Source organism: Falco punctatus, assembly GCF_963210335.1.
Source record: "Falco punctatus genome assembly, chromosome: 2".
NCBI lineage: Eukaryota > Metazoa > Chordata > Aves > Falconiformes > Falconidae > Falco > Falco punctatus.
In genome coordinates, this window is record NC_137581.1 from 97,938,881 (window position 1) to 97,953,201 (window position 14,321).

Consider the following 14,321-nt stretch of genomic DNA (forward strand, 5'->3'; position numbering starts at 1 on the left):
AGGAGATATGTCAAAAGCCTTGCTGAGGTCAAGGTAGACAACATCCACCACTCTCCTCTCATCTACCCAGCCAGTCATTCGATCATAGAAGGCTATTAGGTTGGTCAGGCATGATTTCCCCTTGGTGAATCTATGTTGACTACTCCTGATAACTTTTCCTCCACATGATTTGAGATGACCTCCAGAATGAGCTGTTCCACCACCTTCCCAGGCATGGAGGTGAGGCTGACTGGTCTGTAGTTACCTTGCTCCTCGTTCTTGCTCTTTCTGAAGACTGGAGTAACATTGACTTTCCTCCAGTCCTCAGTCCTCCAGAACCTATCCTGTTCTCCATGACCTTTCAAAGATGATGGAGAGTGGCTTGGAAATCACATCTGCCAGGTCTATATGGTAGATTCACCATATGGCAAGTTCACCATATGGCAAAGAATGCAATGAAAAAATTGTTCTCTCATTACTAAGAAAGTAATAAGAAAGTGGGTGGAAATAATTTCCAAGAATTTATTGATTTAAATTTCTTATTTATATTAAGTAGCAGCAATATTAAGAGATACCTTTAAAATACCAAATATTTAGAGATACCTATAATACTTTCTACTTTAGAGAAAACAGAACTGTTAAATTACTTTGTGGATGTCTGAATGATTATGTTTCTTAAATGCTCTGTGGTGACTGAACAAGACAGGGATGGCATTTTCAAATAGAAGTATATTGTCACCACTTACACTCCAAAATACCTTACATACAAATCAATGCATTTCCATTTGCTAGCGACATCCACTAGCCTCACCTACCCTTACACTGAGAACTTGACTGTAGAAAAAATCTTTTAACCTGGTTCTGTAAAGCTTCATAGATGTTTCCCAATTTTTGTTACCTGTCTAGACTCCATCTCCTGAACTCCCTGTCTCAGGACAACATTGTGTTCACAAGTTACTTCTTTAAAAATATGAATTCAGTTTACAGTTTTTAACTAATAAGACTCAATATAATATTACCAAAAATGAAGCTAGGAATGGCACTGTAAATATGCAAGCCCTCTTTATTAACAAGGTAACCCTTATTACCCCTTAAGGCATGCATATCATAGTCCATTTGAATGGTAAGGAAAAGTGCAAGGTATTCCTCTTCTTACTTTCGTTTCTCCAGAAACTAGTCTTATTTTAATTCCATTTCACATCAAAGGCTGTACCTGTCCAGACCAGACGTTGTTAGGAAATAGCCCCTCTAGGCAGATTTTTCCTGCTTTGTCCTCTCCTTATTTTGACTCCAATGTCTTTAGTCAAACTAAACCTCGAAGAAACACTTCAAAAACCCACTATTCTGTAAATTTATCTTATGCATCCAGTCTGAAAACTGCAAAACAGAAAATATGCCTCTTTCATTCTCTTTTTGCCCGTTTTTAACCTGTAACAGCTGAAACTGCAGAAAAGGCTAAACGCACGATGGGGAAGATCCCATCATCCCTAGCTACAGAACAAAAGATGTCTCATGAACTACCATAGACAGTTGGATGCTGGAGGACATTGCAACAGCCAGGAATCTGAATAGCTATGAATTCTGTGATAATACAGAATGAATCCATGGTTGGTGAATTTGATTGAACTATTTTCAGTAACTGTAGTAGATCACAACATACAAAAAACCTAATAATAATCAATGATTGAAATGTATCCAATTTGTTAAGTGAGGCAAAGTGGAAAAGTTTTATGAAAAGATTTTCAGTGAACTTCTACTACCTTTAAAAGTTATTGTATTTGCATGATAAGCTAGTTTGGTTCTATTGTCTAGTGGGCTTCAATTTAACTTGCCATAGCAAGTCTTTTTCTTTTTTGTTTACTGAATGACATTTTCCACTGAATAATGAAATCCATTTTGAAATAGAAATGGTGAAGTGCTGCTAGTAAAGTCACTCTAGCATTTATCAGAAACATTCATATATTCTTATTAATAGTATCAAAATACCGTGAAAATCATTATGTCTTTATAGTACAGAGTGCACTGCATTACATTCCTCGATGTTTATTACACAGGATTATAATATATTTCCTCCTTATCGAATAAAAATTTTGCACACACAAAGATGCTGTAGTTCCATTAAACTGCAGATTTGCTCTGTAACTGATGAATTCTTTCCTTATAATTAAGTTGTCATAGCAATGTATTTTTAATAGTACTGATTCGTATGCTAGTAATGTTCTGGAGACAGAGCTCTTTGATAGTTTTTTAGTATTCAGTTATGCTAAATTATAACTTTAACAAGTACACAGGTACTGGTCTACTTGCACTAGCAGAAGAACATGCAATCAGACTTAAAAGAAGACCAAAGCCTAATCTGACATCCACAACTAAAAAAAAGCTACATAAAACTTTGTGTGGCACAGCTCAAGAAAGTAAAGGCAGATCCTACACCTGTTCTGTTTTAAATGTAAATGCTTAATGAATCAAAAACCTGTAAATTATTACACCTTACTAGGCAGAAAGGAAAGTTCTGGGTCTTTCTCCAAATATGGTATTTTCTTATATTGGTAGTTAAATGCTACCCCGGGCAACAGTGGTGAATAAGCTTTGACAATGGAAAATCACAGTATTTTTAGCATGTCTTTCTCTCTGGTTTTTTTTTTTTTTTTTTTTTTTTAACAAATCAATTACATTACACATATTTATAAAGTTTCAAAATAACAGGAAATCATACTTTAAGGACTAGAACTGTATGTCTTGGCTGTTTTCAAGGCACTGATAGCAAGTGTCAGCATGCGCAAGTGTGAGAGAGACAAGAATCATGAGGAAAGAAAATTGCCTGAAATTTCATTCTTTTTTTTAATTCAGAATGTGCAGAATAATGTGAATTTTTCTTTTAGTATCAAGCAAAATATAAATGAATCAAAGACAGATTAAGAAAAAAATTGGTGTTAGCTTATTTTCTGTGGCTGAGAAAGGAGAAAAGTAGAAGACAGAGAGATTCTTTTCCTCATGTCTCTCTAGAAAGGATAAGGCTTAAACTTTGAAGTGTTAGTTGAGAAGAGCATTGTGTAGCACATATCCTCTAAATGCTCCTTCAAAGGGCTGATGAAGGAGAAAGTAAATTGTGAATGCAATAACTGAACTAACTAATATGTCTTAATGCAGATGTCTATTGATTTGGTTATGAGGAACATTTAGCTTCTAAATATATAAATGTAAAATGGTAATTGTTCACTCCGAAGTTTCTGACCTTCCTTAAATGATGTGAAGAAACATCATTCTGCTTAATTCGGGCCTCTAGAAGCTTGCAAGCAAGGGAAAGGTGTGCAAGTACTATAAATTTAACATACACAAAATTTACCTGTTTCATATATATATAGCCTAAAAGTAAAAAATTAAACCAAAGTAAGGTTTTTTTGGATTGAAGCACAGTGGAAATCTAACAATGCTAAAGATAGTTACTGTGGGAACTGGAGTGATGGAGGCAACAAGTGACCAAATGGCTAAGAACTTTTGCTTCCCTTTCAATTCCTGGTATATGTATTTTTCTTCAGGATCAATGGTAATCTTACACTTTGAGTGGCTAGGAAAGAAAGTGCAATATGCTAGCTGAAGCTGACATATGAACTAAGACTTCCCAGAAAATAAACTTAGTAAAAAATATGAGAATATATGCATTAACAAGTGCATATATGCAATCTTTAAAATTAATAGAAATGACACATTTAATGGTGGGTTTAGTAGTCTATAATCTAGTCTCAGACTATTTGTAAAACTGGGTCCTTCTAATAAGGGCCTATCATCAGACCAGTGCAGAAGATACTGGACAACGCTGGGGTTATTAATTTCACACTATCACAGTTTCTTCTGCTAAGCCTCAGGTCCAGTGGGAGGCAGAGCTGGTCAGCATTTGGCTGGTATTCACAGGCATAATCTCCAGGTAGTACATTTTTACACTGTTCCAAAGTAGCTGTAGTCAACTGCTCTGTTTTCAGCTGGGATAGAGTTAATTTTCTTCCTAGTAGCTGATACAGTGCTGTGTTTTGGATTTAGTATGAGAATAATGTCGATAACACACTGATGTTTTAGCTGTTGCAGAGTAGCGCTTACCCTAAATCAAGGACTTTTCAGTTTCCCCATGCTCTGCCAGTGATCAGCTGCACAAGGAGCTGGGAGGGGACGCAGCCAGGGCAGCTGACACAGGTTAGCCAAAGGGATATTCCATAGCACAGAGTGTCATGCTCATTATATAAACTGGGGGCAGTTGGCTGGGAATGTGCCAATCAGTGCTTGGGGACTGTCTGGGCATCGGTCAGCAGGTGGTGAGCAATTGTATTATGCATCACTCGTCTTTCTTGGATTTTATTCCTCTCTCTCTTGTTATCTCCCTTTTCATTACTATTATTGTTATTATTATTATTAAAATTATTTTATCTTATTTCAATTATTAAATTGTTCTTGTCTCAACCCACGAGTTTTACCTTTTTCCTGATTCTCCTCCCCATCCTACTGGGAATGAGGGGGGAGCGACTAAGAAGCTGTGTGGTATGTAGCTGCTGTCAGCTGGGGTTAAACCATGACATCAACCTAGCTAACTATCTGGGGAACACAGATCAAGAACAACACAAGTCTCTCCTGATCTAAAAGGTAATTTATAGAACACAGAAAGAGACAACTGTTCCTTGATATTTTTTTCAATAATTTCCTGATTTTTCTTGGATAAAGAATATTACACCTTCAAGACAATCCTTAAGAATATTAAATATCTGTTTCTGGTGGTACTCTTAATTAAGTGCTATTCACCTGGCTACAGTCATTGGCAAGGTGCAGCTAAAAGATGAGAGATCCTACAGCCATTTCTGGACACTGGAAGATGTGTGTGTTTATGGAGGAATCTGGGCCATAAATGTGTTAGGCATGGAATACATGCAAAGATAGGAATGGTGATCAGTCTATACCCAAACCCTGAAGACTAACAGCCCTGTAACTGATAACAGGAGCATGCTGAGGTTAAGTGAAAGTTGCACACTTTTCCAGCTTTCTAGTCTGTCTTTAATGAACATGGCCTCATTCACTTTCTTGGATGTATTCCTAAGTATAGGGAATGTACTGTTGCTATAGGATACTTCTAATTTAGTTCTTTGCTGCTAGGCAAGAGCTCTGCAACATTTTGAATTAAATGTTTGAAATAATTGCTTCTCCAGGAAAAAAAAATAAATACAAGGCATTGCATTATATTTCTGCTTTATTTGTTTTCATTTTCACATACTAAAATATCACTTAATAGTAGCAGAAATAGTGACTGGATGACTTTAAGATTAGCTGTAAAGAACAAGCTTTGGTGGGAGGCTAGGAAACAATAACAGTCTAACTAGTAACATCACACACTTTGAACTTATCAATTGCTTCAGACTCAGCTCAGAGCTGCTGAGATATCAGAAGAAAAACCAACTGTACTTGTTTTTCCACACAAGTACCCACAGCAATGCAGACAGCATCAGGTGCATGCAGCTTTAATGCAAGTGTATTTATCTCTATACAACAACATGGGAGACAGGTGAACAGAGGCAAACCATTGGCTGAGTGCAACAAATACCTTTGAAATATGATTGCATTGTCTACAGGGAAGAGGCATTTCTGAAGATCTGAGACTGAAGAAGTAAGAAAGAAGATGTTGAGCATTCCCAGAGGGCTGCTACAAAAGAGAGTAGAGAGGAATACCTGGCTATTGCCTGCTTTCACACTCCGATGTAGGCTGACAAGGTACTATACCAAAACCCCTTTGTGCTGGTTTTGGCTGGGATAGAGTTAATTTTCTTCACAGTAGCTCCTATGGGGTTGTATTTTGGATTTGTGCTGAAAACAGTGTTGATAATACAAGGATGTTTTTTATTATTGCTGAGCAGCGCTTGCACAGTGCCAAGGTCTTTTCTGCTCCTCACCTCACCCCACCAGCGAGCAGGCTGGGGGTGCACAAGTTGTTGGGAGAGGACACAGCAGGGACAGCTGACCCCAACTGACCAAAGGGATATCCCATACTATATGATACCATGCTCCACATATAAAGCTGGGGGAAGAAAAAGGAAGTGGGGGATGTTTAGAGTTAGGTGTTTGTCTTTCCAAGTAACCATTACGTGTGATGGAGCCCGGCTTTCCTGGAGATGGCTGAGCACTTGCCCGACCATGGGAAGTGGTGAATGAATTCCTTGTTTTGATTTGTTTGCGCGTGTGGCTTTTGCTATACCTTTTAAAATGTCTTTATCTGAACCCATGAGTTTTCTCCCTTCTGGTTCTCACCCCCATCCCACTGGGAGGGAGGGAGAGATTAGCTTTGTGGAGCTTAGTTGCCAGCTGGGGTTAAACCATGACAACTTTCTATACAAAAATCATCCCAGTGTTATGAAAATATTATTGCCAAATTCTGAGTGGGCTTTCCATTTTGATTACCTTGGAGAACGAATAAAGGGAGAACCACAATCTACATTGTTGCCCCTCAAGTAAATACAAGAGACTAGTCCTTCATCATCACTCCCCTTCATTTCCCATTAAACTCCCCTTCAGTGAATAACAAAGCTGACCCTTTCCTCAGACAAGGGGTACTTCATCTTGCAAAACATACATAAAGGTGTATGTTTGAGAAAAACAGCTTTTCTGCCTGCCTGGAGCTCTGCCTACTTCTCTCCTTATCACGATGCAGAGTAATTTCCTTCAACCCTGGGTACAAAATAGTATTAGATACCACAGCTTCCGATTGCTTGTTTTTTCCCTTAGGATTATTCATCAAATGGAAGATACATACACAAAGTAGTGGTAAATAAATGTTATATGCAATACTTTCCCTTTTCCTACTTTAAAGTTGAAGACAGGTAGAGAATCAGCCTGCAGATGACCAAGAAGACAAAGGTTTTGACTCATTTTAAGTTTGCACATTAACTATTAAGCAAGTTCTTTCCTAAGGTACTTAAATAGTGATACGCCAAAGCTTGGCCTGGATAATCATTTTGAAGCTGTAACACAAATCATCAAGTTGAGTGTCAACTGAGACGAGACAAATGTGTTTGACTTCAGCACAGAGATTTTCTAGAAAGGGATATATGAACTGGCTCATGTAGAATTTGCTACCAGAGACAGTGAGCTGTTAGTTAAAAAGGAGCAAATCAGTGGGAAATGCTTTTTTCCTTGGCCTACCAAGTGGAATTAGATAATTTATATAAAGCATTAAAAGGGACCCAAAAGACTGTTCATTTATTGGATAGTTATGCCTTTGACTCAGTGATTCTCCTACACTTTGCTATCCCAATAATAAAAATGGCCAGGCAGACATCATACTTGTGCTGTTATTCTAGCAAGCCATCCTATTTCCTGCACATTTCCAGGAAGTTGCAACAGATAACCTCGACTACTTCATTCTGTAACTATCTCTGAGGCAATTAAAAAAAAAAACAAAACAGTATTTTCAGACACCACATATTTCAGTATTGTATTGATATGTAATGTTAATGCATAGCAACAAACTAATGTCAAACAGTAAAATGGTGAATAGGCACATTTTAGTAAAAGAAAAGTGAAAAGGAAGGGAAAAAGTGAGATATTTTAAAGATTTTTTTTTTGTTAATATATCCCAAGGCTTTTTCCTGAGTCTTTTCAAGCTGCAATAAAAGTTATATGAAATATTTAAAATATGAACAGGCAAGTTTACTTACTGTTTCCTGGATGCCAGCGCACTGCATTTAAATATGCATTACAGTAATGGAAGAGAAATTCATGCTTGGATCGGGTAACTTTTCCTTGAAGTAAGGGGATCAGATCATGTCCATCAATAATTCTGAGTAAGAAAGCATTTCAAAATCAGAATAACCCAAACCTTACTTTACTGAGAATATATTATAACTCTGCATTTCCACTACTAAAAAATAAATCCAACAAAAATAAAACCAACACTTCCAGTTGGTAAATTTGGAGAAAAGCCTTCAGGTGCTCTTCCCCTTTGATTTTTACATTATTTAAGGAAACATTAATTTTACATTTTGCCATTAGGAATGGTTGTTTCTTCAATCCATTTTTATCTTTTTTTTTTTTTCTTTTTCCTGTGAAAGTGATCAGACATGTGAATAAATTGCTAAAACATGTTCCTCCATGTACACCTGCTCAAGTTCTTTGGGAGCAGTCTGGCCAAAGTAACCCTAAAACAACCATATGCTGTGCTGTGTCAGCATCCCTGGAAGTAATGGTAAGAACTCTGTCCAGCAAATTATGTATTCCAGACTTTAAGACAGAAGTATCAATTTCAAAGTTCAAAATGAACTATGTTTAAATATGTATTTATCAACTACACACATACACACACACATATATAAAAATATATGTATATATATATTTAAATATAAATTCTTTAAATGCCACTGGATAATTTTGTTCATGCTTTGAAGGAGTCAGTCAATTTACATCAAAATGGAGTTATAAAATAAGTAAGGCATTTAAATGTTTCCATAAATTACACCTCTGAGTTGCTGGAATCAGCCAGTAGGGGAAAAATCACAATCTGTATTTTTGACCTGCTGTGAATTATAAATTTTACAGGAAGTTATATAGGAAATTAATTTTTGCTGATATACAGATCAGCAGGTAAAACTTTTTTAGGCATTTTGAGCAACATCTCATAAATACTTTCTTTAAAATTTAAGGAAGTTTAAAATGTCTGTTTTTTCATTACCGTGTAAAACCCTTTTCACATTAGTGTAACTACTACAAGACAGGGAACAATTTCATTTAAGCCATAAGGTACATATGATGATTAAATACTTGGCTGCAATTGTATGCAACAGCACCATTCTGAGTAAGATTCTTCTCAAAGGATGGGCAGCAAAACACCCTGGAATTCCTAAAGCTATGTTGTTGTTTTATTAACTGCTTTCTGGGTACATCCCTGTCAGTGGGGGTCTGTTGAATTACAGTCTTTCCCACTTTCAGTTTATCCTGTTTTCTTGCCTGAGTAATGCACTCTTGTCTCCACCCTGCAGGCTTGCTCACCATCAGGCTGAGAGCAGGACAGATGCATGTCTATTGAACAGTTTCTGTTCTACAGCCTGTTGATGGGGAAAAGGGCATCTCCAGCAATACGGCTACAGTACTCTTGGGTTCCCACATGCTCGTTTCAGGGGGATATATGAGACTTTTCTTTCTGATGTCTTCTTTTTCTTCTTTAACTAGGAGCACCTCCTCCTTTCGTTTTTAACCTGCTCCCTTCCAGTGACTGAATCCTAATCACAGTCACTTCTATTATTTCTCAGGAAGAAATCAGTGCAGTGACAGGAATTCAGTTGCTGGATCAAAAATGCTTCAAGCTAGACCATGACCTACCATGAAGCAGTAATTATGGCACCTTGTCTACAAAGAAGAATCAAGAGTGGAACAACTTGCAAGTGGAAGTTACAGAAGTATATTGGGATTTCTATAAAAAAGATCTAAATAAAACATTGGTGCTTAGTCTTCACCGAAGCAATATGAAAACAAAGTGCTTAACGTGCCTACATTAAGAACAACCTGAACTGCCTAGGTTTGACAGAGTTTGTGCTTGTAGGGGATCTCTCAGAACCAGCGTGACTAATTTTTCATGTCTTACACATGTCCTGCCCCACCATTTCCTTCAAGCACTCAATGAACAATCATTAGCAGAGTGCCTCTGCTTACCACTCATTTTCCCCACACCGTTTCTGGATGCTTTGTGCTCCAAAGTTTTTTGTGTGTGGCAAATGTGTTCAAAGCACATGCATATCAGCAGGTTTCTCCACTTATTGGATTTGGATGGCAACAGAGTTTAGGTGGAGGCACTCTACTGCTGAGACTGGGTATCTCCTGAACAAGACAAAGCACAGGGATTTAGTAGTGTCAATAAACCATCTTATGAATTTTAGAAGTCTAGTGGGTTTTCTAACAGGCTGCAAAACTCTGTAAGGGATTATTTTCGCTAAACTGGTAGAGAACAAAAAATCCTGTGAGAAAAGACTAGCTGGCATTTTGATGTTGTACTTTGTTATATTTTGTTGCATATATTGTTATACTAAGCATGCCAAGGTTGAGCTCGTAACATTTGAAATAATTTACACTTGTAGTTCCTTTTTCTACAACATCCACTCATGCAGAACAAAGCCTTTTTTGATACGACCATTTTTGCTTTTAGTAAATAATTCTAGGCCTGATTTTACAGTATGTTGCTCTTGGTGGTATTCTCTTATCTTCTTGTTACTTGGTGCTTGTTCTGCAAGTTAAGCTGTATTTACACACATTTCTGCAAAATATATCAGCACGTCAACATGAAAAGAGACAACATGCTACTGTAAGTATTGACCAAAAAGTGTCTTTAAAAGCTAGGTTTTTCTTTTCCTTCTCAACTCTTAATAGACATCACCAGAATGTATAAAACACCCATGAGACTTTCTTTAAAACAGAGATAATACAGAGCATACCTGTCAGAGGGTAACTGTGCCTTGGCAAGTTTGACTACTGTAGGAAATATGTCCATGTTACTTGTTGGCTCATCAATATAGACACCAGCCTGTATCACCCCAGGCCAACGGAGAAGCCCTGGCACACGAATACCTCCTTCCCAGTTCATTGATTTTCCACCTGAAAAATTAAAGTTTTGTTTGCTACAAAATCAATTTCTTCTTAGAAAAATACCCCTCCCCAAGACTCATATTCCAAATATTAAACATTCTGTCTAACTAGAATCTTTTAATTAAATATATTTATCTTATTTTTAATTTGTTAGGATTATATTTTCCACCTACAACCAGTACCTTTCTCACAGTAAATCTACTAATATGTATTAGAGCTCACAAAATTCATTTAATTTACAAACAAAATTAAACAACAGCTGTAGGAGATTAAAAGGCACCTTACAGGAGTCTTCATATAGAATTTAGTCCAGATAATACGCCACATAGGTATGTGAAGATAGGACCGAAAAACAGGAATCAAAAATAAATTGAGGTATGTCTAGATGTCTGAGGTATGAACCCCAAGATGATGTATGGTATTTTATTGAAAACAGTGCTTAATGACTTTAGATAGAAGAAAGTACTAATTTAAGCATGTTACCGAATTCTCCAATGCATTAAGAAGAAACTCACTACAGAGATGGTAGATTTCAGGATGCTGTGAAGACCTTTTTGACTTCTACACCAACAGTTGCATGAAACACACTATCAGTTGACTGCATTCAACACTACGCTGCAGCCATTTCCTTTGTTTCTACAATATCCATCACTGCCCAGTCCTCCTGACATCTTTGCAGAAGGCCAATGTATTTATTCTATGACAACATTTCTACCATTGCTTAATATATGACTGACTGAACTCTGAAAAGCTATCACAAGTACTATTATTAATGTCTTACAGAGTCATGTGACTATGTACAGCACTTCAAGTTGATCTTTGAAATTAATATATCACTTGGAAAAAAATATTTCTGCTAAATAGATGAGGTTTGGATGTGGTCTGAGCCACATGGCATGGTCTGAGCCAGGCATTTACAATTAAACTGGAATTGGTTTATGAATAGAAATGTCTGAAAGAAGAGGAATATGTGTGTTAAACTCCTGCCATTAACTGAATCAAACAGCAATTCATGGTTCAGACAAATCTACTAGTAGCCTGTTTTCCCTTTATCTCCCTTTTTCAAATAAAAAACTCTCAAAAGAACTTAGACCTTCAAAACACCACACAGATATCGGTATCTTCAGCATCAAGCCCAGGCCTTGCCAAACATGTTGTCTATCTTACTGACTCCTTAATGATCTTTTCCATTTCAGCATCAGGGCGAATCAGAATCCACTTGGTTTTCTACAGGTTTTTCAGTGCTCAATAAGAGTTTCTACAGGTTTTCACTGTTCATAAATGCAAGTGGCAACTTCAAGAGAGAAAACTCTCTTGTACATAGATCTTTACTCATATATGTATACATAGTCTTGTGGTTGAAAAAAACTTGTGTTTCTTTATTATATCAATTTTTGCTTTTTTCATGGGCTTTATCAGCATTCATAATATTGAATAGTCCATAATTATCTAGTCTGATATCAGACAACTTAGCCTTTCTAATATCCAACATTACATCAAGCAGCAATCTTCGCTTAAGTTACGAAAAGCAGTGCCAAGTTCAGATCTCAACAAGACTATCTTTCTTTTAGAGCAGTCTTAAAAATTTACTCTTATGGCTGCATCAAATGCAACTCCATTCTCACTCCAAGCTCATGGCTACCTATACTAAAACTCAGGAATGAGATGCATGGATTATTTTTGCTTACATTCTTGTAAAAAATATTTTTTTTGAAACAAAAATCTAAATTTAGAGATTAAATATTTTTAATTTAATTATTATTAATAATAATTAATAATGACTGGGGAATACTATTAATAATTTAATAGTAGATTTAAGGTTATAAGTATGTTATTTGGTGAGGTTTAGAACACCTGTCACTTAGCAGAAGGAAGTGTTCAGCCAACAGTATGCTGATCGGTTGTTAATACCGCTGGGTCAAGACCCGTATAGATGTCAATAGACTGTGTGCATCTGTGCGTCTTCTGTAGAAAAGATGACTCTATTCATGTGCAACGGTAAGTAGGTTTTTAAAAGTTTAGTGGGGATTATGTGTTACCTAGCAGGAAAGTGTAAAGATTAATATCCTGATGGAGCTATGGTTCATAGAAAATCCTGTTGAGTAGGAGTAGTTAAATCTGAATAAAAATACAAGGAAAGTATAAGGACATAAAATTACAGATATCCTCAAATTCAGATATTTTCAGTGAACAGTTATGGTTGGGAAATTATTTAGTTCATGAGCTGGATCCTAGTTCTGTGTACATACATATCACGGCAGCTTGTTGGCTTGACAGTACGGACAGACAGAAAACTAACAGCTGATCTGTCCCATAGATAGCTTTAAGTGCAAGGCTCCTTTTATTTCTATATACTTGTCTGAACCTGCTTATAGTGCTAGCTAGATTGGATTGTTTAAATAAATACTCATTTTACTATTTTGTCCTGTGTAATCTGAACACAGAGCAATTTCAAGGTAAGCGGTGAATCCCATTCCCACACATGCTGCAATGCTTAAAACCTAGATATTGGATCACTTTTACAGCTCCTAGGTTCACAGTACAATTTTCTTGAATCACTACAAACACGACAGAAAACTTGCACATTACCAAGCACAAAGAGAGCAGCACTTAGCAAACTCTGCCACCCTGTTGTGAGGTACAAAAAGCAAAATGGACTCCACAGCAGGGCTATCTTCTTGCTTATGTCTATGAAGAAGTGCTGCTGTTTTCCTTTCAAAACACTAATTGGAGCATAATTTTTTTATATATCTCTGGAGGTTAGGAATAGCAGGGAACCAGGGCAGGAACTACAGGTTGTTGTGGAAGACTGTCTTCTATTATCTATGCCTACGTGGTGTTCATCTTTATTAGAGCGGTGTTTAGTGACATCACTAGAGTGGCTTAATGCTACGATATGATTACAAATCCCTTGACATGTATTGTCTTTGAAACCTTAGCTGGTAAACATTGTTCAAGATATCTGCACTATTTTTTCCTTAAAAAATAAATCAAGGTTTCACTGGTATTGCTTGAAACATGAAGCAAACATCCAAATATTTCAGTACCAGAGTTTCGTATTTTGCTTGGACATGACAACACTGAAAAAGAAAAAGGGCAGCAATCTAGTAGTCTGTATGCCTGGCAAACTCTAGGCAGTCTCATTATATATTATTCTTGTTCTCTTAAATTATTCTAAAAATGTTTTCAAAACAGTGTAAAACACGCTGGGCTGTATTTTCATGCTTAGCTATCTATGCTTTCTGAGTAGTTGCACCCTTCAGTGCTACATTGAACAATAGCTTAAATTCACGTTTCCTTGAAAATCTGCAGGAGCAGGTAGAGTACAGACATAACTCTCTGCAGTCATCCACAACATGATGTCAGATTTCCATTTGAACCTGATTTCAAACTTAGCTAAAAGATATATATTTTTTTCTCCCTCTGGTTTAAACTGACTGCTATTACCAAACTCTGGGAATAGAGCTTTTACAAAGGATGATATACAAAGGGGAGCTCTGTGGTATATCACTATTAATATTTTGAATGATGAAAACTATTTAAAATTAGTTTCTCAGATCACTTGGATTATAACATACAACTCTTTCCTTCCTTCCTCTATTCTAAAAACTAAAATTCCTTCCTCTATTCTAAAAACTAAAATTCCGAACCAAATTTTTTCTTTTAAATGATAGAAAAATACAAGGAAATTAATTATTCTACCCATTTGTAGTGGACTTCATGCTACAAATATCAGCAGT

The 14,321-nt window shown here is 36.6% G+C and overlaps 1 protein-coding gene across 4 annotated transcripts in view; it reads right to left on the reverse strand.

Annotated features, from left to right (window-relative positions):
• STS (steroid sulfatase) overlaps window positions 1–14,321 on the reverse strand; it is a 116,309-nt gene that overhangs the window by 22,402 nt on the left and 79,586 nt on the right. For all 4 annotated transcript variants that reach the window (XM_080377650.1, XM_080377651.1, XM_080377649.1 and 1 more), the window contains 2 exons: window positions 10,431–10,590; window positions 7,668–7,789 (listed from right to left, as the gene is read on the reverse strand). In XM_080377650.1, the coding sequence (XP_080233776.1) occupies window positions 7,668–7,789; window positions 10,431–10,590 (282 nt within the window). The remainder of the gene's footprint in view (window positions 1–7,667; window positions 7,790–10,430; window positions 10,591–14,321) is intronic.